Source organism: Centropristis striata, chromosome 17 (assembly GCF_030273125.1).
Source record: "Centropristis striata isolate RG_2023a ecotype Rhode Island chromosome 17, C.striata_1.0, whole genome shotgun sequence".
NCBI lineage: Eukaryota > Metazoa > Chordata > Actinopteri > Perciformes > Serranidae > Centropristis > Centropristis striata.
In genome coordinates this window covers 33,866,348-33,890,578 of record NC_081533.1, presented here as the reverse complement: position 1 = coordinate 33,890,578, position 24,231 = coordinate 33,866,348, and the positions used below count along the sequence as shown (strand labels likewise).

At 38.1% G+C, this 24,231-nt stretch overlaps 1 protein-coding gene across 1 annotated transcript; it reads right to left on the bottom strand.

The window, feature by feature from the left end:
- Nucleotides 1-1,835: 1,835 nt before the first annotated feature.
- Nucleotides 1,836-22,629, bottom strand: otud4 (OTU deubiquitinase 4; the record flags this gene model as incomplete). The annotated part of the gene is made up of 21 exons (XM_059354488.1): nucleotides 22,057-22,629; nucleotides 20,408-20,491; nucleotides 18,703-18,753; nucleotides 18,527-18,573; nucleotides 17,771-17,843; nucleotides 16,949-17,030; nucleotides 15,428-15,590; nucleotides 14,539-14,587; nucleotides 13,140-13,242; nucleotides 12,267-12,331; nucleotides 11,518-11,621; nucleotides 10,571-10,662; nucleotides 9,873-10,038; nucleotides 9,435-9,567; nucleotides 9,185-9,259; nucleotides 7,597-8,275; nucleotides 6,217-7,410; nucleotides 6,059-6,099; nucleotides 4,300-4,948; nucleotides 4,130-4,206; nucleotides 1,836-2,150 (listed from the first exon to the last, which is right to left on the bottom strand). Coding segments are annotated over exons 1-21 (4,383 nt in total), but the record flags the coding sequence as incomplete, so codon positions are not given.
- Between the last annotated feature and the right edge of the window lie 1,602 nt (nucleotides 22,630-24,231).

The following is a 24,231-nucleotide window of genomic DNA, read 5'->3' as shown; positions in this document are numbered from 1 at the left end:
ATCTCGTAATTACGAGATAATATCTCGTAAAAAATTTTTACTCTCAGATATTATCTCTTTATTTCGAGATAATAGTAGGCCTATGCTGTCTCAGTGAACCAATGAACCAATATCGATGTTAGCCACTAGAGGGCAGAAGATGTTAACAGACTGCCCATTTTTTTTTTTTTACATAGGCGTGTTATCTCGAAATAATGAGATATTATCTCGTTATTTCGAGATATTATCTCGAAATAACGAGATAATATCTGAAGAAGAAAAAAATTTTGGAAGATATATTTTTTTTAATTCTTTTTTTTTTTTTTTACATATGTGTATTATCTCGAAATAATGAGATATTATCGTGAAATAAAGAGATATGATCTCGAAATAACAAGATAACATCTCAAAAAAAAAATTTCTTCACTTGCGGTTCAGGGCTTCCGTATAGAACAATCAAAAATTCAACCAATTTTTGAACATCCCATAATTGGTGTTTTTCTGTCATTTCTGGACACACTGTTGTGTGTTGTATCAACGGAGTATAATAAAGTCATTTTAAGCATTTTTTAAAAATGTTGACAAAAAAACGACATGCTATAGTTTGACTATTGTGTTCAGTTTTTGGACATCCCATAATATGTTTTTCTGTCATTTCTGGCTATATTATGCTCTAATATGTATCAACAGACTACAATAGTCATTTTTAGGTATTTTAAAAGTTTACCATTTTTGACAAAAAAATTGGCTATAATATGACTTTTGTTTAATTTTTGGACATCCCATAATTAGTGTTTAAGTAATTTCTGAAAAAACTATGCTTTAATATTTTTTGTGATTTCAACAGGCCAATAAGACCATTTGAGAGTATTGCGGCATTTAAAAAATTTGCGCCTTTTTCCCCAAAAAATTCAACATGCTATGGTATGACTTTTTTTCAAATTTTGGCTCACAAAATGTGGTGTTAAGGAAAAACTATAGCACTTCATGCATCAACACTGCTTAGCTCTGTCAGTTTAACATGATAATTCACACAGAGTCCATTTGAACAAAAGTTTTATTTATTCAACCGCATAGAAAAATCCAACACAGACAAAAACAGCCTTTAGTTCTGTACAGCAGTGTTTTCTCAAATTTTGGGGGGGGAAACAAAGAAATAGTTTGTAAAAGTAGCAAACGTAAGGCACTGAAGACAAAAAGACAATAAACCCAGTGAAGAGAAACAAGATAAATACACACAAGGAAACCAGCAGCAAGACAGACGGACAATTAAAAAAAAAAAAAATCTGTCCACACAGCTTCTACCTGTCGTCTGACTGTTCTAAACCCTCGTCCTATAGAAACTACTGCAGCTTAATAGCAGCAACGCGACTCTTAAAGCTTCTCAAATTAGACTTTTCAATAATAAATCAGATTTCTGTCGCTTTAATTCTTTATTGTAGATCAGAGAGATGATTAGAAGAGTTGCTCACTAAACTTGGTTGATGCTTTTGTCTAATGAAATATGTTTAAATCAACAATCAATCAAACATGCTAAGCTTTCAGTTGTGGTGCGTTCAAGGGCTGCGGGAGAGTCTGACTCTCGTCTCATTGGCTGAGAGCTAGTACCCTCTCCTCTGATTGGCTGAGAGCTAGTACCCTCTCCTCTGATTGGCTGAGAGCTAGTACCCTCTCCTCTGATTGGCTGAGAGCTAGTACCCTCTCTCTCGGCCCCGCCCCCTGTAGGAGGAGGAGCTATACTGGACGAAGCCGTACCCTGCTCCTGCTCCTGCTCCTGGCTCTCCTCCCTGTCTCCTCCTCGGCCCCCCCCTCCCTGGGTCGTGGCCTCCCCTCCCTCTCCCTGCACCTCCTCCTCCTCCTCCTCCTCCTCCTCTGTGGCTCCTCCTGGAGCCTCTGTGGTTGATGGTTGTGTGTTTGAATCCCCCCTGCTCGTTCCAGTCGTCCTCAGTGCTGCAGCCCACAGACAGAGACTCCAGGTAGCCCACCTGGCCCGCCTCATACGTGTTGGTGGGGTTAAGTGATTTCCTGTGACCGCGGTAACCACGGGGAGGGTTGTGGTCGCCGGGGGCAACCGTCTTTGACATGTCATAAGGCGGCGGGGAGCTCGGGGAGCTGCTGGGCTTCATGGAGGTGATGGAGTCCTTAACGTCAGGGTTAGAAACCAGAGTGATCTGAGACCAAGGAGACACACAGACGGACGTTTTAACTTCATTCACTACAACCACTACAGCTCCTCTAATACAGCTGTTCTCAACCTGGGGGTCGGGACCCCAATTGGGGTCTCGAGATGATTTCTGGGGGTCGCCAAATCATTTTGGAAGTCAGCTCTGTCTCCACTGTGTTACAGTGTTCATGTGTTTTAGTCTTTTTGGTCACTTAATGTCTTTTTTTTGTTCATTTAGTGTCTTTTTAGGTCATTTTGTGTCTTTTTTTGGTAATTTTGTGTCTTTCTTTTGTCATTTTGTGTCTTTCTTTAGTCATTTTGTGTCTTTTTTGGTCATTTTGTTTCCTTTTTTTGTTCATTTTGTGATCATTTTGTGTCTCTTTTTGGACATTTTGTGTCTTTTTTGTTCATTTTGTATCCTTTTTTTGTTCATTTTGTGTCTTTTTGTTCATTTTGTGTCTTTTTAGGTCAATTTGTGTCTTTTTTGGTCAATTTGTGTCTTTTTTGGTCATTTTGTGTGTTTTTTAGTCATTTTGTGTCTGTTTTGGTCATTTTGTTTCCTTTTTTTGGTCATTTTGTTTACGAGTATTAGATTTGGAACAACACTCACCTGCTGAAATCTGCGTACTTAGTAAATGCGGATAGTGTACTGCGTTTAAGTGTACTCATGGAAGTATGGGTACTGGAACACAGCAACTGTTGCATTATGCAGTTCATTAGCCGCGAGCTAACATTAGCTAACAATTAAAGTTGTTTTGGTTTAAATCACAAAAAGCTACTATTACTTCCTGTCGCTAAACAATGCCGCTTTCAAAATAAAAGCACAGAATCCAATTTACAAGAAGACTGTCAAAATAAGATGCCTTAAATAAATCATAGAAGAACACTTATTCTCCTTTTACAATAATGAATTAAAATAGGCAATGATTAAGATCAGTGTATATGATGGAATAGTGGCATTAGAATGTGTGAGAAGCACCAAATTTGGGCTTTTATGAAAAAAATGTCTCTAGTCCACACAGTCTGGCTACTCCATGTCCTAGTGGAAAGCCCTGTTGACTGTGAATAATTTTACGTGAGTTGTTTGCTTACATTTAGCTCTCAAAATGGACGAGATTGATTGTACTGTAAAATGTACAAAATTTTCTCCCGGGGGCCCCCGGACTCCCTAGATGGTTATTTATTATTATTTGCTAATACTCAAGAGTCAAGAGTAAATTTTTTTGCATTTGGCAACTGTTGAGATTAGCAATTTACACTGTATTTACATCTATGATTGATTTTTATTTTGTTGTACGATTTTTATTTATTTATACAGACTAAAAAATATTTTTCTATATATTTTTCAGTATTTTTTAATATCGTCAAGTATATCGTTATCGCAAAAATACTCTTAAATATCGTGATAACCTTTTAGGGCCATATCGCCCAGCCCTAAGTTCATGTAAACATTTGTGCCACATTTAAAGATATTCCCTCCTGGTATGGAGTACTGAGTTCACAAGAATGGGACAGATGTTTGGACGTAGTGACCTTAGACCTCCAAAAACCGTATAGATTCATCCTTGAGTCAAAAAATGTATATTTTTTTTAAGTCCAAGTGTTATTACAACTGCTATAATCAAGGTTACTATTACTACTACGTGTCATGAAACAAAGTCAAAGTCATATGTCTTAAAACAAACAAACAAAGCAAAGTTCACGTTTTCAAAAAAAGTCACATCATAGTATCTCAAAAAATGTAAAAAAAGAAACATATATTGTATGTCATAAAAAAATGTCAAGTCAGTTCATCCTTGAGTCCAAGGGGAATGTTCGTGCCAAGTTTAGAAACTCCTAACTAAGTTAAGTAATACAAACGTTACGATCACATCGACACATTTTTACCATTACTACAAGTACTACTACGCCAATAAATAGTGATGAATACACCATCAGTGTGTGTGTGTTCGTGTGTGTGTGTGTGTGTGTGTGTGTGTGGCGTACTATGGGCGTGTTGTTGAGGGGCGGGTCCACCAGCAGCACCACTCTGGTCTGACTGTCTCCCTGCTCCTTCTTGTGGGCTGATGGGAAAAGAAGATCTTTGTACTAAACCACCAAACATGAACAGTTCAACACTATATTTTGGATTTGTGTGATAAAAACTATCTACGTACCAAAACCAGGAACCACCCCGGGTCTGTTGTTGTTGGCATTAGCCACCTTAGCAGCAGCAGGACCCTCCAGAGGACCAGGGCCCCGGCCCAGGCCCTGGCCAGACATGGAGTCCCCGTTGGTGGGCTGGCGCTGCTCTACTGCCCCCTGGCTCACCTGGAGCTCCTCAGGACCGGACGGAGGCTGATACCCCAGTGAGGAGGGGGGGTATTGAGGGGGGTACGGCGGTTGTCCGGGGCCTTGACTCGGGTGGTAGCCCTGAGACAAAGGGGGCGCCTGGTAGGATGGATTTGGGTTGGGATACCCTACTGGGTAGCTGGAGTTTCTGGGAGGGGGCATCTGGTGCTGCTGCCACGTGGAGGGGCAGGACATTCTGGGGGGCAGCGGCTGGGTGACGGGGTACCTGGTCTGGTTGAAGGAGGGGTCTCCGGGGTGGGGGGACTCAGCGAGCGGGGCCTGGTGGTCGAACTGAGGAGGCATGGATGCTGAAGTGGGAGGGTACTGGGGGTGAGGGAACGCCTCCTGGGGCCTGGAGGGAGGGTACTGGGGGGTCGGGGAGGGGGAGCGGGAGGGGAGTTTGGGGTGCATGGTGTGGGCCTGCTGCAGGGGGAGGAGGTATATGTAGGGGGGGAACATGGGCATGGTGTAGGCCTGAAGGAGGAGCAGAACAACCAGTCAAGATCAACAAACTAAAGCTTCAGTTATGCTTCGTTGACGTACAAAAACAACTCAAATCGTTTGATGTGTGATGATGCATTAACACTCTATTTGACTCTGTCGTGGCAATTTTGACAACTGCACTAAGTTAATGGGTGAGCTGGCCAAAAACAAAGCACACAATACTCTGTTCAGCAAGATTTATTAGCACATTCGTGTTCCATACACCGCACAATTCCGTATGGCTCTTTTACAGTACAGCAAAGTCCCGTACACCGCTCGACTTGTTGTAGTTCCCAGCATTGATTCTTCAGTAAGCCTCAATGTGGCCCTATCTTCCCCCCCCATGCATCACATCAGGACAGAGCCCACTGGTCAACACGTTCCCCTCTCTCATGGTGTTATCATTGTTAAGTTCACAGAGTCAGTTCCCACAATGCCTTGTGTCTTGAATATCAAGTAGGTCGCCGCCTACCTCATGTCCCACCATGCAGGAAACACCAAATTTCCTTCACAACTCCATGAGCCATGAACTCCATTGACTTTACACTCCTGTTTCACCACCAAAAAGGATGTTTTAGCCTTGCTTCTACCAACTAGCCCTGCTACTAGCGCCGCTACTAGCGCCACTACTAGCCCCACTACTAGCCCCACTACCGCTCACTGCTGTAACCACGGTGATCTGGCTACGAGCCGGGGGACAGCGGAGCCCCCAGAGACCTGCAGCCCAATAAACGGCTCTAGAGGATCGTAAAACACGCCTCATCTACGGAAAAATGAACAGGTGGTATCCAGACTAGATCTCATTGGTGGCATTAGCCTCAAATGTGCCTCACATACCATTTTTCACAAAGTGCACGAGATTGATGCATTTTAATTATAAATGTACAACATCCTGAGGGAAACACTGAAGAGTAAATAAGTGTAAAGTGTAAGTAGTGTAAACATGGTCCAAGACGCATCGTTAATGAAAGGATTCTAGCAATATAGCAACTCGTGACTCGAGTTGTCGTCGTTACCTGATGTAAAAAAATATGAGCGGGACAATTTCACCGAGCTAAAGTCGTGTAGTACCATATGACTCGACATGTTACAGTTTCTTACCTTGACGCCCAAGTTGAAGAAAAACTTCAAGACGTTGAGATCTGCAGACAAATAAAGCAGTTGTCACAAAATACCAAATCAAATGTATCACTGTATTCAGTAATGAACTGACAAAATCAGATTGATCAATAAAAAACTGCTCATTTAGCCGAGCTCACCTTGCGGCAGGTCGTCCCCTGATTTGCTAGAAGAGAAACCAGGAGTGGGAGCAACTTCTCCATTCTGGACCTGGGGGAACCCGGGGTACAGCGGGTCCAGGAAGAGCTGGGACAGCTGCTGCAGAGGGACGGCCCCCAGTGTGGACTGGTGCTGAGGGGGAGGCGGGTGGTGAGACGGGGGAGGAGGGTGAGATAGAGCACGAGCAGGAGACTCTGGGTGCTGAGCTGGAGGCAGCGAGGTGGACTCTGATGGGCTCTGTTGGGGGTTTGGAGTCTGGGACTGGAGGGACGGGTGGGAGGTGGAGAGAGAGAGGGAGGGGTGAGGGAGCTGGGAGGGGTGAGGAGGCTGGAGGTGAGGATGGGGGGCCGAGATGAGACCAGAGGCCTGAGAGGTGTGGGAGTAGGAGGCACCTGGAGCTGGAGAGGACTGGACCTGAGCCGCCTCACACTGGGACTGGGAGAGGAACTGGGACTGAAGGTGGGGGACAGAGACCTGGGACTGATGGCGGGGGACAGAGACCTGGGACTGATGGTGGGGGACAGAGACCTGGGACTGATGGTGGGGGACAGAGACCTGGGACTGGGGCTGATGGTGGGGGACAGAGACCTGGGACTGATGGTGGGGGACAGAGACCTGGGACTGGGACTGGGACTGAAGGTGGGGGACAGAGACCTGGGACTGGGATTGAAGGTGGGGGACAGAGACCTGGGACTGGGATTGAAGGTGGGGGACAGAGACCTGGGACTGGGGCTGATGGTGGGGGACAGAGACCTGGGACTGGGGCTGATGGTGGGGGACAGAGACCTGGGACTGGGACTGGGACTGAAGGTGGGGGACAGAGACCTGGGACTGGGACTGATGGTGGGGGACAGAGACCTGGGACTGGGACTGATGGTGGGGGACAGAGACCTGGGACTGGGACTGATGGTGGGGGACAGAGACCTGGGACTGGGACTGAAGTTGGGGGACAGAGACCTGGGACTGGGACTGGGACTGAAGGGGGATCTGGGTCTGTGGCAGAGAGGTCATTCCAGTGTGCTGGAGGTGAGGGAGACTGTTCTGGATCTGGATCTGGATGTTTTGGGGCAGAGAAGGCCGGGTCTGGGTCTGGGTCTGGGTCCCACCCTGGGCCTTGGACACAGAGATCTGGCTCTGGTTTTGGAGCAGAGTACCCCCGATATTTGGTAAAGAATCTGAAAAGAGAAAGAAGACGAGTCGGACCAGGAGGGACATTGTGAACAAATAACTTGACAGAAACATTGGGATGTTGCTAAAATGATAAATTGTGTCTGAACCCATAAAGACCAAAGAGTCCGCCGAGAAAAACTCTAAAACTCTAAAACCTCCACGATAAAAGTATAAACAATAACGTTTCTTACTTTGTGCAGAAGCTGGTGCAGCCTCTTGGACTTTAGCAGCCTGACGGAGGAGAGAGGAGGTGGAGGAGGAGGAGGGAGGACTGGGGGAGTGGGGTAGACAGGAGAGAGGAGGGGAGGAACGGGGGAGAGAGGAGGGAGGGAGGAACCCGGGAGAAGGGGCGATGGGAGCGATGAAGGTTGGAGGTGGGATAGAAGAAGAAGGAGGAGGCGAGACGGATGATTTAGGGGGAAGGGATGAAGAAGAGGAGGAGGAGGAGGGCGGGGGAGGAGTCGGGGGTGAGGAGGAGGCAGCAGCAGGGAGGGCAGGGGTGAGGAAGGAGAAGAGGGGGGCGGAGGGAGGAGCAGCAGGAGGTCTGGTGCTCGGGGCAGCAGGAGGAGAACTCGGAGTAGTAGCCGAGGCGGAAGAGGGTGCGTTTGTTTTATCCATCGGGGCGGCACTGACGGGTGGGAGGCTGTTAGCAGCAGAGACCATGTTTCTGTTGCCTGAAGACGCCTCGAAGCTCAGCCAGGAGCGACTGGTAGAGTCGGAGGCTGTAGTGGGAGCAGTGGGAGGGGCGGGGCCAGCTGGAGGGGCGGGGCCAGCTGGGGTCTCAGCGGTGGAGGCGAGTGGCGGGGTGGAGGATCTGGGCGTGTCTCCAGCAGAGGGCGACGGCGCTCTGACGTCTTCAACTGGACTCTTCTATAAAAACACAGAAGAAATTTAGAGTTCTGCTGCATAAAAGAACCTGCAGCGTTCATCTGTGGACCCACAGAGCAGCTGTTCTCAACCTGTGGGTCGGGACCCCAATTGGGGTCGCGAGATGATTTCTGGGGGTCGCCAAATCATTTTGGAAGTCAGCTCTGTCTCCACTGTGTTAAAGTGTTCATGTGTTTCAGTCTTTTTGGTCACTTAATGTCTTTTTTAGTCATTTTGTGTCTTTTTTTGGTCGTTTTGTGTCTTTTTTTGGTCATTTTGTGTCTTTTTTTTTATCATTTTGTGGTCAATTTGTGTCTTTTATGGTCATTTCGTTTACTTATTTGGTCATTTTGTGTCTTTTTTTGGGTAATTTTGTTTCCTTTTTTTGGTCATTTTGTGTCTTTTTTTTATCATTTTGTGGTCAATTTGTGTCTTTTTTGGTAATTTTGTGTCTTTTTTTAGTCATTTTGTGTCTTTTTTTGGTCATTCATTTTTTTTCTTTTTTGGGTGATCTGAACTGTGAGATTCTGTTCAGTGAGGGGATGTGAGGGGGTTTAGGGACCCCAGGATGCACAAATATTAACATACAATAGGACAAAATAACACATTTTACTGCAGAAAAACTGGATGTTATCAACATAAAGTGGGCATGTCGGTAAAGAAGAGACAGTTTTATATGATACTTCAGGATTAAACAGCTTCGTGGTTCTTTATGGGTAAAAATGGACACCCTTAGACACTTTTAGACTGGTGATAAATCTGAATGTTTTAACTCTCAAACCAGTGAAGAGATATGAATCATGTAGGAGGGTTTACATTACTTGGACAAGAGGAGGAATTTCTAAAGCTGCTGTATAACAAACGGTTGTTAGGTATGTTTCTAATGAATCTAGACGCATAAAACAAACTTACCGTCTTGTTTCTGAGGGTTTTTCTCTTGTCTCCTCCCTTTCTCTTGGCTCCGTCACCCTGCAGCCCACCCTGAGCCTGAGGAGGGGAACAAATGAACACATTTATAGTCGCTCAAACATCTTGATGCCCTGACACGAAATAAACAAAAACAGTCTTCCGGTGAGAACCGTGGTGTTGTCGTCTCATCCTGTATGCAGATGATGTAATCATCTCTCAGAGTGAAAGAACTCAAACTGTCATGTGAACTGACCCCGAGGGCGGGGAAGCTGAGCTCGTCTCTGAGTTGGATCTCCACCAACGCCACGTTCCTCTCCTCCTCTTCTTTGGCCAAACGCTGCTCCTCCGTCAGACCGAACGCCGCCTCCACCGAGCTCAGAGACTTTCTGTAGAGAACAAGATATAAAACCAACAGGATCACTGACAGCAGTTACTAAAGATTGTCTTTCATGGAGAAGACAGCAGAAATACTTTAGGCTTGTAGAACCTGATAATGTAATAAATTCCCGTTAATGTAATAATAAATCTGCACTTGAGTCCAGTGAAAATGTAATAAAACCTGATAATGTAATAACTTCCCAATAATGTAATACACTTTTAACCAATAATGTAATAAAGTATTACATTAATGGGAGATTATTACATTAATGTAGGACAGAGTTTGACACCCCTGTATTAAACTGCCACTGACCTGGCGGCTCTCGCTGCTCCCTGCTCGTCTCCGGCGGCCTGCTGAGGCCACGAGTTCTGCTTCTGTACGCGCCCGCCGGAGCCCGGCGCCGTCGCCATGGGAGCAGAGGAGGAGGAGCCTGGGAGGCTCCGCCCCCTGCCTCGGCCCCGCCCCCGCTCCTCCCACTCTGAGGAGGAGAGATGTCAGCTTATGATCAATCAATCACACACAAACCAAGCAATTCATTACTTCATAATTTATAATGTTAATAAGAGCAGCATTCATAAACAGGAAAAAACTATCAAATTACATAAATAAACTTAAACAATATGATAAAATGAATTAAACAGATACAAAATAAATGATTATTTAACCCAATTAGAATACACTAAAAAGGTTAAATACAGTAAATAATTACACTGATGAATAAATAAATAATAAATTAACTATTTTTTATATAGCAATATATAATAATAATAATAATAATAATAATTACATCACAAAAATTATACTTTAAGTGTAATTATTTGTTATTATTCATTAATATAAAAAACAATTAAAAAGTAATAAACAGTAAATAATTGACTGATACAGTAAAAGACAAATAAATAGACAGATAAGCGACTAAAAGTAGGTCTCGAGTTCGCTTAAATATGCTATACTGCTATAAGTGTGTGTGTGTGTGTGTGTGTGTGTGTGTGTGTGTGTGTGTGCTCCACCTCCGTGTCCGTTGCTGAGCCTCTTGTCTCTGTTGACCACGGTGCTCCAGCTGCTGTCGCCAGGAGGACGCAGACACCACAGAGGGACCTGCCTACACACACACACACACACACACATACCACACAGTCAGAAACAGTGAGGAAAATCACGTGAAGCAAGAAGGAAAGGAGGAAGGAAAGGAAAGAAGGAAGGAAGGAAGGAAGGGAAAGGGAAGGGAGGGAAGGAAGGAAGGAAGGAAGGAAGGAAGGAAGGAAGGGAAAGAAAGGAAAGGAAAGGAAGGAAGGAAGGGAAAGGGAAGGGAGGGAAGGAAGGAAGGAAGGGAAGGGAAGGAAGGAAGGAAGGAAGGAAGGGAAAGAAAGGAAAGGAAAGGAAAGGAAAGGAAAGGAAAGAAGGAAGGGAAAAGGGAGGGAAGGGAGGGAAGGAAAGGAGGAAGGGAGGAAGGAAGGGAAGGGAAGGGAGGAAGGAAGGAAGGAAGGAAGGAAGGAAAGAAAGGGAAGGGAAGGAAGGAAGGAAGGAAGGAAGGAAGGAAGGGAAAGAAAGAAAGGAAGGAAGGAAGCGAAAGAAAGAAAGGAAGGAAGGAAGGGAAAGGGAAAGGGAAAGGGAAGGGAGGGAGGGAAGGAAGGAAGGAAGGAAGGAAGGGAAAGGGAAGGGAAGGGAAGGGAGGGAGGAAGGAAGGAAGGAAGGAAGGAAGGAAGGAAGGAAGGAAGGAAGGAAGGAAGGGAGGAAGGGAAGGGAAGGAAGGAAGGAAGGAAAGGAAGGAAGGAAGGAAAGGAAAGGAAAGGAAAGGAAAGGAAGGAAGGAAAGGAAAGGAAAGGAAAGGAAAGGAAAGGAGGAAGGAAGGGAGGGAAATAAGGAAAATTTAAATATATAATAAATACTTTTAATATTATAGTATTGTCTCACACACACACCTGTGTGTAGAGTGTGTGTTGTCAGTGTGACTCACTTCCTGGTCCCCAGCTCCTCCAGGTAAACCGTCACCGGGCCGTTGTTGGCAGGAACCTCCCTGACGGTGGCGCTGTAGCTCCGCCCACCGGCCTCAAGACGAACCTACAGATCAAACACACTTATAAACATTTATAAACAAACAAATAATATGAACACACCCAGGAGGAGGACGTGAGCTGGTACACACCGAGGTTATTGTAGTTAACGAAAACTAACAAAATAACGAAAACTAGAATTGAAAAAACATTTTCATTAACTGAAATTAAAATTAAAATTAAAATTAGAGTTTTTAAAAACGAAACTGTATTTTGTGGTTACAAAACTAACTAAAACTAACTAAAATTATAGTGAAAATGTCCTTAGTTTTCGTTTTTGTCAACTTTTTTCATTCATAATTCAGTGTTTCTATTTGAACATGCAACACATGGTGAATATGTTTACTGAGACTGGGATGTTTACACTAGAACCAAAATACAAAACACCCAGAACTGTAAGAGTTAATAACCTTATTGGGGCTGAGATGATAAACCAAAGGAAATAAAGGAAACATTTATTATGACCTCTTTGAATCTGGCACCAACACATAGACCATTACAAAAAAACTAGAACTAATAAAAACTAAACTAAAACTAGCAAACTCACTCTAAAAACTAACTAAAACTAACTGAATTTGAAAACAAAAATTCACAACGAAATTAAAACTAAAACTAATGAAAAATCCAAAACTATTATAACCTTGGTACCCACCTGGCAGCGGTCTCCCACAGTGAACTGCATCCCTGCAGCGATACAATAATCCAACTTCTGTTGAGCTGAAAACAACAAGCAAAACATCTATTTTAGAACTTTTTATATATATATTCTATGATACGTTGCTTTAGTATACTACAACACTGTATATTATAACATATTACTTATGTTACATTTTACACTATAGTGAATTTGTTGTTTCAAATGTTTATATTGTGATACATCAAAGATAACAAAGCATTTTTCTTTTACATAAAACAATATTAAAAAGACAAAAAAAGTTTAACAAAAAGAATATTTGTGTTCTATATTATTTTCAATATACTATACTCATAATTTATTACATTCAACCCCATAATTAATTTTATATCATATACTAAATTATACTTTATTACTTAAAATATAAATATACATATATTTTCTATTATATTTTTTACATTTAGTATTTATTATACTATGCAAAACTTATATTGTTATATTTCTGTACTATACTACATATGTCACACTGTATTTATAATAAAATACTTCATTAAACCTTATAATATATTTTATATCCAACACTAAATAATGTTAATGTTAAACTGTTTGATTACATTATATGCTCTACTGTATTTCTATATTAATATAGGCAACAAAGTATCATTATTTAATCATATTATAAACATATTTTTCACACTGTGCCACTATTCCTTTAGTTTGATTTCTGTTCTATTTTAATTCTATTTCAGGGGATTAATAAAGGTTTATTTGATCTTTAACTCAGCTGATCTGTGTTTGAACTCATTTTGTCTGTTCAGCTCAAATTCATTAATGAGCCGTTTGTTTCAGCAGAACTTTTAGGATAAATAAAGATGATTTTAGTGTGATCACCTCTCTTGGTCTTGTGCCAGACGTCGTACTCCACGTTCCTGAACAGAGTCGGGTTCAGTGAACGCCTCGCACGCTCAGGCAGGAGACGAGCACGCCCACGGCCCTGAAGCACACACACACACACACACACACACACACACACACACACAGTTAATGAATGCATTACAGGTATTTACAGTAGCAGGCGTGGGTGTGTGTGTGTTCTTGTACTTCATACATAGTGAGGACCAGAACACGTTTTTAACCAACAGAGTGAGGACATTTTTGCAAACTGAGGACATTTTGGCCGGTCCTCTCAAAAATAAGAGTTTAAAAACTTAACTGAAACTGTATTGTGTGGTTACAAAACTAACTAAAATTAAATAAAAAAATTCTGGGAAAAGGTCATACGAACTACATCTGATATTATCTCTATCAAACTGCCTGTCTGCCCTCTTTATTATATTTATCCTAGGACTACTTTCAGCGGAGTTAGGAGTGTCAGGTGCAAATAAAAAGATTGTCATTTTGTGCTCACTTCAGGCTAAACACTGTATAGCAACTTCCTGGAAGAGCACTGAACCTCCCACAGTTAAACATTGGTTTAACTGTCTTTCCAATGTTCTAGCCATGGAGAAGTTAACCTATGCCACCAAGGGAAAAATGCAGAGCTTTTTAAGCTATGGGGACAATTTATTGAATATCTTGAAAGTCACCAATCAAGATGTTGAACACTTGAAAAGGACAATGAAGTGTATAAAGAGAATGTAATATTCAACACAGCAGCTACATAGGAAATACAGGGTTGTATTTTTATTATTATTATTATTATTATTTTTGTATCTATTGGTTTTTTGTTTTACCTTGTTTTGTTCTTTGTTTTAGTGGTAATTTGTCTGTTTTGGGTTTTGTTTTTATCTAAGAATGTGGGCATGTAAACCCTCATGAATGTATGTGTCATGTTAATTCTAGAAACCCAATAAATATAATTAAAAAATTTTTTTAAAAAAACTAACTAAAATTATAGTGAAAATGTCCTTCGTTTTTGTCTTTGTCAACTTTTTTTCATACATAATGAAGATGGATCAGACAAAGGAAATAAAGGCAAAATTTACTGTGACCTCTTTTAATCTCCCACCCAACAAATACCCCATTACAAAAAACTACAACTAATAAAAACTAAACTAAAACTAAAGCATTTCAGAAAAATAAATACTAAACTAAAACTAGCAAACTCACTCTGAAAACTCATTAAAAGTATTTGAAAACAAAAAATCACAATGAAGATAAAACTAAAACTAATGAAAATCCAAAACTATTATAACTTTTCAAGGGAATTCACTGTTACAATGAGGGTCCTCACAAAGATAGAAGTACAAGAATGTGTGTGTGTGTGTGTGTGTGTGTGTGTGTGGGTCACCCTGTAATTCTGGTGTCTTGGAGCCGTCGTACTCGTCCCATTTTCCACCCTGGAACATAAACACATCATGAGGTTTTAATGTCGTTTTATTGTTTCTCCAGTGGTGGAAAAAGAATTTACATCCTTTACCAAAATAAAAGTACTAATGCTGCTCTGTGAAAATACAATTTAACAGCGACTCAACTTCAACTCCCGTGAAAGCCACGGGTATAAGCTCTCAAATACTTTTTGAATTTCATTTCTATCTGCTACAGAGACTGAAGAATCTATTATTTAGTAGGTGTTGAATTTACAGAAAAACTTCAGGTTTTAGGGGGTCATTTGAAAATCGCCCAGTAGGATATTATGGCAAGATTATACATTTCCTGAATTGTTACAGTCCTGTGAGTATTTTAGTTTTTGTTATTTGTGTCAGTGCTGTTACTACATTTCACAGTGCTATAAAAAAGACAACAGTTTAGGCGAAAATAGTTTTAAAATAGTTGTTAAGACAGTTTGACCTTTGACCTTTATATTTTTTTAGATAGGCCCAAAACTAGGTCTAAATGAAAGCTAGCATTGTAGACTTTACAATGATACCAAACATGCCCTCATAACATATGAGTAAAGATCTTAAAATGAGCACAAAACAGGACATGCTCCCTGTGTTTAGAGGCCTATTTATAGCAGGGGGTGTATAACTTTATGTGCTCATAACTGTCATAAAGCTGCCACTTTGGATGGGCTATCATACCAAAATATAATCTCTGGACATGTACCTTTTCAAAAAACATTACTAGATTTTGCCACCTTGAGTGGTACCAAAAAGTCAAATTTTGGCCCATGGACTAATAGGTTTCCCAGGCGCTTTAGGCCTTAATGGGTTAATGGAAGCCGTAGTGTTTCCTACCACAGCGCCTCGCCGGCGTCGATGTCCGACTCGTCGCTGCTGACGCAGGCGTTCATGTTGTCGTCACTCAGGAGGTCGTTGGCCCGGCTGGACCGCTGGCACGTCCCCAGAAAGCTCCGGTCCACTTTAAACACATCGTCGTACAGCAGCTCGTACAGGACGGCTGCAGAGAGAAAGGACATGCATACAATCAGTAACTATATACATATAACTTAATCATTAACTACACACAACATGTAGTGGATATGCAGTTATAACCTGCATCTGACTTTCTAACATTTTTTCAGTTAAGTTCAGCTTTTTATTTCGAACATGTGCGAGTAACACAACAAAGTAAACACAAAAACAAATACATCCAATGAGAATAATCAAAACAAAAAAAAAGCATATGATTCTCTTTTTATCCTGGAATCTGTGTATATTACCAGTCTCTCTATATTTCTGTTTGGGCTAAATTTATGTTGTTGTGTGTGTTTTTTTTGGTCGTCTGTCTGTTTTCGCCGTGTGGCTTTGTTCTGGTGTATCGTTGCTTTCATTTTTTGTTGTTGTGGTTATCCTTTATATTATTCTTTGTATGTTATTTGTGTGTACATTATGTCTAATTTGTAAATATGTTTCTTTATGAGTCTTTGTTGTCTAGAATTGTGTTTTAGTGTTTTGTTTTCATATTGTGGCTCCTAATAAGTAATCCACTGTTCTTTACTTTGTTTCTTCGTTAATAAAAATATTTAAAAAAATAAAATAAAATAAAAAATAGCAATAGTCAAAACAAACGCTGTAATGTGAACGCAACATGTCCTAAAGGAGGAGGATGAAGCATAATATGCTTATTTAAACCTTCTCCACTACTCAATTAACACTTTTTTTCCCCCCTAAACATACATATTTAAATAATACATATTAACAAAAAAAAATTAAAAAAATTAAAATAAATAGATTACATAAACAAATACATAAATAATTTATCATTTATGAAAAAAAACATTCAATCTACAATAAGATAAAAATATAATGCCTCTGAAATGTCAATTTTCCATTAAAAATGCTTTTTAAATTTGCACAAAACAGCTGAAAAAACACAAAAATGTAACTGTCACTGTAGTTTGGAGGTTTATTTACATGGGTCAAATAAAACTGGAACATGTACTCACGTACTGTACTAATGAACATTTTTCAGGTATTTTCACTCAACTTCAGTATTTATGTCATGCTACTGCATTTTTTGTGCACTACATTTAGAACTTGTTACTTTTCAGATGCTGATTAATTTATGAAACATAATTTATATGTATTTAGTTGTACATTATTAATTAAGACAGCAGCAAAATCAATTCATGATCATAAATAATAATTACAGCTCCAGAGTGAAATAATAATCAGCTTTAAGAGAGAAAATTAAATCTGTTTTCAGTGTGCGGTTTAGCTTGGACACTTTAACACAAACTTTATGATGCAGGTTACTAAAATTATTACATAATAACATGTTTTCATTCATTAATGAATTAAACGGTGAACACTCACACTGGCAGAGAGCTGCGTTCTTGAAGTAGCTGACGGGATAAACGCTGTCGTAGTGATTCCCGTTCAGGAAACATAACTGGACCTGAAAAACAAACAGAGAGACAATAAAGACTTTAAAGTTCAGTTTGAAATGGTTTATATTCTATTACAACAAAAAACTGGCAAAAAAACAGACTAATTCATAAACTAAACAGTTATTTTGTCCACTTTTCCCTTTGAAACATGATGTAAAAATAATAAAAATAAAGAAAAACCATTGAATGACAAGGTGTGTCTGTAAGATAGAAACATAAAAAAGATAAAAACAGGAACAAATGTGGGTATGAAAAACAATCCTAAAAATTAAGAATACCTAAAAGTAAATATAATATAATTTGAGTCAATTTAGTTTAATAGATTGACATAATAATAATTAATAGAATACATTGTTTATTTATTTTTTAATTATGTTTTTAAAACACTGTAAATAATTTTATTTTATTTATTAGAGGATTTTTTTCATAATTTCACATTCATCTAGAAATTAAAATAAATGTGGCAAATAAATAAAAGTAAAATTATCAAATCAATGTGCACAATGTTACAGAAATAAATAAAAGTGAAAATATTAAATAAAGTCCTCTGAAATAAATAAAAACTGAATTATTAAATAAAAGTCCCCTGATATAAATAAAAGTAGAATTGTAAAATAAAGTCTCCTGAATAAATGAGATAAATTGATTTAATACATTTCTCTTGAAATAAAAAAGTAGAATTATTAAATAAAGGATATGCAGCCAAACTTATTAGAGGGAAACAGAAACAGAGTCTGTCTGGTTTCACCTTCTCCTTGAAGTTGTTGTCTGTGATGTTGACGGCAGGTTTTCCGGGCTCCTGGAAGATCAGAAAATCTCTCCTACAAACACAAAATACACTAAACTTTAAAACATGAAGGAATAAAGACACACATTCTTCATCAAACTGCTGAAACTTTCATTTAAAGACCTGGTACGGCATTTTATATTGAAGAAAATCAGCGTTTCTACCAGGCTGTGCTCTTTAAATCTACACTACCGGTCAAAAGTTTTAGAACAGCCCAATTTTTCCAGTTTTTTATTGAAATTCAAGCAGTTCAAGTCAAATGAACAGCTTGAAAGGGTCCAAAGGTAAGTGGTGAACTGCCAGAGGTAAATAAAAAAAGGTAAGCTTAACCAAAACTGGAAATGTCTTTGTAAGTCATTTTGTGTCTTTTTTTAGTCATTTTGTGTCTTTTTTTGGTCATTTTGTGTCTTTTTTTAGTCATTTTAAGTCATTTTGTGTCTTTTTTGGTCATTTTGTGTCTCTTTTTTGTCATTTTGTGTCTTTTTTGTCATTTTGTGTCTTTTTTTGGTCATTTTGTGTCTTTTTTTGGTCATTTTGTCTTTTTTTCTCTGTAGCAGATAGAAATGAAATTCAAAAAGTATTTGAGAGCTGATACAAATACGACAAAACAACGTATCCACTTTCCAGGCTTCAATGGGTTAATTAGATTTATTTTTTTTAATCGAGTCCCAGCCCTAAAAATAAGATAAATAAAAATCTGATTGAATGTTCTCTTACTTGTACATGACAGCCAGCGCGTTGATCTCCACCTCTCCCACCCACTGCTGCACAACACAACAACACAACAGCTGACATCAGTGACTCAGACAGCAACAACAAGCTGCAGAAACTAACAAACTGTAGAAAATATTAAAGCAGATTAAAAGGGAAGAATGGTTAGTTAGCTGTGCTACCTGCGGGTCCTGAAGCTTGAACAGATATTCCTCAAAGTCGCCTTCAATAAACTGAAACAGGAAACAAGAGAAGTCATATAAAGCTATTATTTAAAGTATCAAGTCCTGACTGAAGTCATTTAATAGATATTTAATAAAAACAGGAACAAATGTGGGTATGAAAAATAATTCTAAAAATTAAGAATTAAATACCTAAAAATAAATATAATATAAATTGAGTCAATTTAGTTTAATAGATAAATAAATTGTTTATTTATTTTTTTAATTATGTTTTTCAAACACTGTTTTTATTTATTACAGAGGAATTTTTTCATAATTTCACATTATTTAGAAATTAAAATAAATGTGGCAAATAAATAAAAGTAGAATTATCAAATCAATGTGCACAGAAATAAATAAAAGTGAAAATATTAAATAAAGTCCTCTGAAATAAATAAAAGTTGAATTATATAAATAAAGTCGTCTGAAATAAATAAAAACTGATTAAATAAAAGTCCCCTGACATAAAAAAGTAGAATTGTAAAATAAAGTCTCCTCAAATAAATAAAAGTAGAATTATTAAATAAAGCACTCTGAAATAAATAAATAAAAGTAGAATTATAAAATTAAGTCCCCTGAATAAATGAGATAAATTGATTTAATAAATTTCTCCTGAAATAAAAAAGTAGAATTATAAAATAAAGTCCCCTGAAATTGATAAAAGTAGAATTATTAAGTCAACGTGCACAGAAATAAATAAAAATAATTATTAAATAAAAGTCCTCTGAAATAAATAAAAGTCGAATTATTAAATCAATGTGCACATAAATAAATAAAAGCAGAATTATTAAATAAAGTCCTCTGAAATAAATAAAAGTCGAATTATATAAATAAAGTCGTCTGAAATAAATAAAAACTGAATTATTAAATAAAAGTCCCCTGACATAAAAAAGTAGAATTGTAAAATAAAGTCTCCTCAAATAAATAAAAGTAGAATTATTAAATAAAGCACTCTGAAATAAATAAATAAAAGTAGAATTATAAAATAAAGTCTCCTCAAATAAATAAAAGTAGAATTATTAAATAAAGCACTCTGAAATAAATAAATAAAAGTAGAATTATTAAATAAAGTCCCCTGAAATAAAAAAGTAGAATTATTAAATAAAAGTCCTCTGAAATAAATAAAAGTAGAATTATTAAATCAATGTGCACATAAATAAATACAAGCAGAATTATTAAATAAAGTCCTCTGAAATAAATAAAAGTAGATTTGTGGAAAAAAAAAAAAGTCCCCTGAATAAAATAAAAGAATTATGCAACCGAAGTCCCCTGCAATAAATAAATATATAATAAATAAATAAATAAATAAACGTGGTCCTTTAACAGCCATTCAACAAATTAACTTTATGTGAAAAATAAATCAGGAGATCTTCACAAGTAAAATAATAATAATAAAAACAAACATGTCCAGCTGTGAGTCAGGTGTTTCCACCTGCACACTGTCACATGACTGAAGGTAACCTGCTGAACGGCATTCTGGGAGGTGTAGTTCCTCCCTGCTGCAGAGCCAGCCAGCCGCATGATTATAGCAGAAAAATAAAGAGCTTTCACTTTCACTTCAAACTCAGTGATGAAACAAAAAACAAAACCTGCTGAGTCACCCAGCAGCTTCTTCTACGTTTCTCTGATCAATAATCAATTATAGTTTAAGATCAAATATACTTACCGCCTCATAGCTTTCTCTGTTCTCCTTCAGGAAGTCCACACACTTGGCTCTGACTTTAGTATGGAGGCTCTGACAGTGCAGCACCTGACCGGGGTCAAAGGTCAACAGCACACAAACAGTTAAAATCACACCGTTTTCACCATTCATAACTACTTAAGGCATGTACCAGAGTGCAGAAGGTCCCCCTTGTATTTTATTTTATTTCTATTATTATCTATATTTTTTGCCTTTCCCTTTTTCGGTTGCTGTCTGATGGATTCTTTTGTAAAAACATGATTTTATTTGGTGTCTGTTTTTTTTTTGCTTGTTTTTTTGGGGGGGGGGGGGGGGGGGGTTTGTAACCGAAATAAAGCATTCATTCATTCATTCATATATTTTTTGTACCATTTATATATTTTATTTTTTCTTCACCGAGTTATGTATTCATTTTTATTATCAATGTTATTTATTTTTCCTCTCTTTTATTTTATATTTTTCTAAGGCGGTATGTGGGAGTGTGGGTGGGATTTGATTGACAAAAAATAAGGAAAAAACGATTATATATAGAAATAGAATTATCAAATCAATGTGCACAGGAATAAATAAAAGTGAAAATATTAAATAAAGTCCTCTGAAAATAAATAAAAGTTGAATTATATAAATAAAGTCATCTTAAATAAATAAAAACTGAATTATTAAATAAAAGTCCCCTGACATAAAAAAGTAGAATTGTCTTTAAGGTGTAAAGTTTATACATTTTTAATGACTTTGAACTCATTCAGAAGTCAACAAAATTGACAAAATTACAACAAAAAAAACCAACACAGTAAAGTGCCATTCATATAAAACTCACATTAAACTTTCATATCAAGGTGGGGGCCACAAAATATCATCACGAGGGCCACAATTGGCCCGCGGGCCGCCAGTTTGAGACCCCTGGTTTACAACCTTGTAACTTAACTGTTAAAGTAACTTTTATCTACGTTACATTCAGTACTTAGTTTAGGAACATTACAATTTTATGCGTTTCAGAGATTAAAGTTGTTAAATATTTGCTGATAACTATGTAGGTAGCATTCAGAACTCAGCTTGGAAAAGCTACAGTTTAAGTTTTTTGGGGGGATTAAAGTTTATAAATGTTTCCTGTTAGCTTTGAAACTCCACTGACAACTTTGTTACTAAAGAAAGCTTTTATCGGCACAGTTTTATTTGCTTTAAATTCAGAAATCAGTTTACTATGACTGAGTTTATGAAATGTTTATGCTATGAAACTCAAATGACAGCCGTGTAACTTTGTAATGTTAAACTAACTAAACTTACTAACTAAATTTAAAATTAAATTTAGAAAAGTTACAATTTTATGCGTTTCAGAGATTAAACTTGTTTAATCTTTGCTGTTAACTTACGTACATTACATTCAGAACTCAGTCTGGAAAATAGACAATTTAAGTATATTTGGAGATTAAAGTTAATAAACATGAAGTGGAAGCTTTAAAACTGCCCTGACAGCCTTGTTAGTGAGGCTGGCTTTAATTCGGCTCACATCTCCACACATTTAACACATTTCCTCACACTTCCTGGCCTGTTAATCACAACAAACAGTTAGTAGGTGCGCCAGGTGAGCTAGCATTAGTTAGAACCAGCTTTTACTACAGGTATTACCAGCTCACCTGCTCGGCCACAGCCCGGAACAAACAGGATCCGTCCTTGGCGATCTTCTTCCGCTGCAGCCCGAGGGACCTGAGGTACTCATCCATCAGTTTCTCGGCTCCCCGCTCCTCGTTACTCGGCATGCTCCCCCCGCCCTCCATGCTAGCTAGCTAGCTAGCGGGCTAGCCGCTAACAGCTAGCCGTGGAGGCTACCTGCGTGTCTGACGCGTTTAACGGCTGAATCTTTAACACGCCACCGGCTACAAGTTGTCAAAACAGGCGCCGGAGAGTGTTAAAGATGTCCGTCCAGCATTAGAGGAGTGTGGGACAGAGAGGACGGGTTCTAGTCTGGTTTCCCATGAAGCAGCTCCCGGAGAGAGACGCTTCTCCAGACTGGCACAAAGTGAAAGTCAACTTCAGCTCAGCCAGTTAGCATCATTAGCTAGCATCAGGCTAACACACCCCTCTTCTTCTTCTACGGCGTCAAGTTGGCAGGAGGACGTCAGAGCACTTCCTGTTCCTCAACAAAGTAAAACAGACACAAATTGACCACAAAATGATTTAAAAAAAGACACAAAATGACCCAAAAAAAGAAACAAAATGACCAAAAAAAGGAAACAAAATGACCAAAAAAGAAACAAAATGACCAAAAAAAGGAAACAAAATGACCAAAAAAGACACAAATTGACCACAAAATGATTTAAAAAAAGACACAAAATGACTAAAAAAAGACACAAAATGACAAAAAAAGAAACAAACTGACCAAAAAAAGACACAAAATGACCAAAAAAAGACACAAAATGACCAAAAAAGAAACAAAATGACCAAAAAAAGGAAACAAAATGACCAAAAAAGACACAAATTGACCACAAAATGATTTAAAAAAAGACACAAAATGACAAAAAAAGAAACAAACTGACCAAAAAAAGACACAAAATGACCAAAAAAAGACACAAAATGACCCAAAAAGACACAAAATGACCAAAAAAAGACACAAAATGACCAAAAAAAGACACAAAATGACCAAAAAAGACACTAAATGACTAAAAAAAGACACAAAATGACTAAAAAAAGAAACAAAATGACCAAAAAAAGACACAAAATGACCAAAAAGGACACAAAATGACCAAAAAAGAAACAAAATGACAAAAAAAAGACACAAAATGACCAAAAAAGACACTAAATGACTAAAAAAAGACACAAAATGACAAAAAAAAAGAAACAAAATGACCAAAAAAAGACACAAAATGACCAAAAAAAGACACAAAATGACCAAAAAAAGAAACAATCCAGCATTAGAGGAGTGTGGGACAGACAGAGAGGACAGCTTCTAGTTTCGTTTCCCATGAAGCAGCTCCCGGAGAGAGACGCTTCTCCAGACTGGCACAAAGTGAAAGTCAACTTCAGCTCAGCCACTTAGCATCATTAGCTAGCATCAGGCTAACACACCCCTCTTCTTCTTCTACGGCGTCAAGTTGGCAGGAGGACGTCAGACCACTTCCTGTTCCTCAACAAAGTAAAAGTCTCAATGCTTCTGATGGGAAAGTTTCACATCCACAAGGTGAAGTTTTCCAGTTTTTAAATAATTTGTTGATGAAAATTAGATAAGATTATAGTGCATATTAATGGGGGAAAAAACACACACACATATGTATAAAATTATTATTATTAGTGTATTTATTTATTTTTAATTATAATTATTACTTTTAAATAAAAAAATCAGTTAAATACTATTACAAAAATACAAAATAAAATAATAATAATAATAATAATAATAATATTTTTTTCAGAGCACTTCCTGTTCCTCAACAAAGTAAAAGTCTCAATGCTTCTGATGGGAAAGTTTCACATCCACAAGGTGAAGTTTTCCAGTTTTTAAATAATTTGTTGATGAAAATTAGATAAGATTATAGTGCATATTAATGGGGGAAAAAACACACACACATATGTATAAAATTATTATTATTAGTGTATTTATTTATTTTTAATTATAATTATTACTTTTAAATAAAAAAATCAGTTAAATACTATTACAAAAATACAAAATAAAATAATAATAATAATAATAATAATAATATTTTTTTCAGAGCACTTCCTGTTCCTCAACAAAGTAAAAGTCTCAATGCTTCTGATGGGAAAGTTTCACATCCACAAGGTGAAGTTTTCACCAAGTTTTTTAATAATTTGTTGATGAA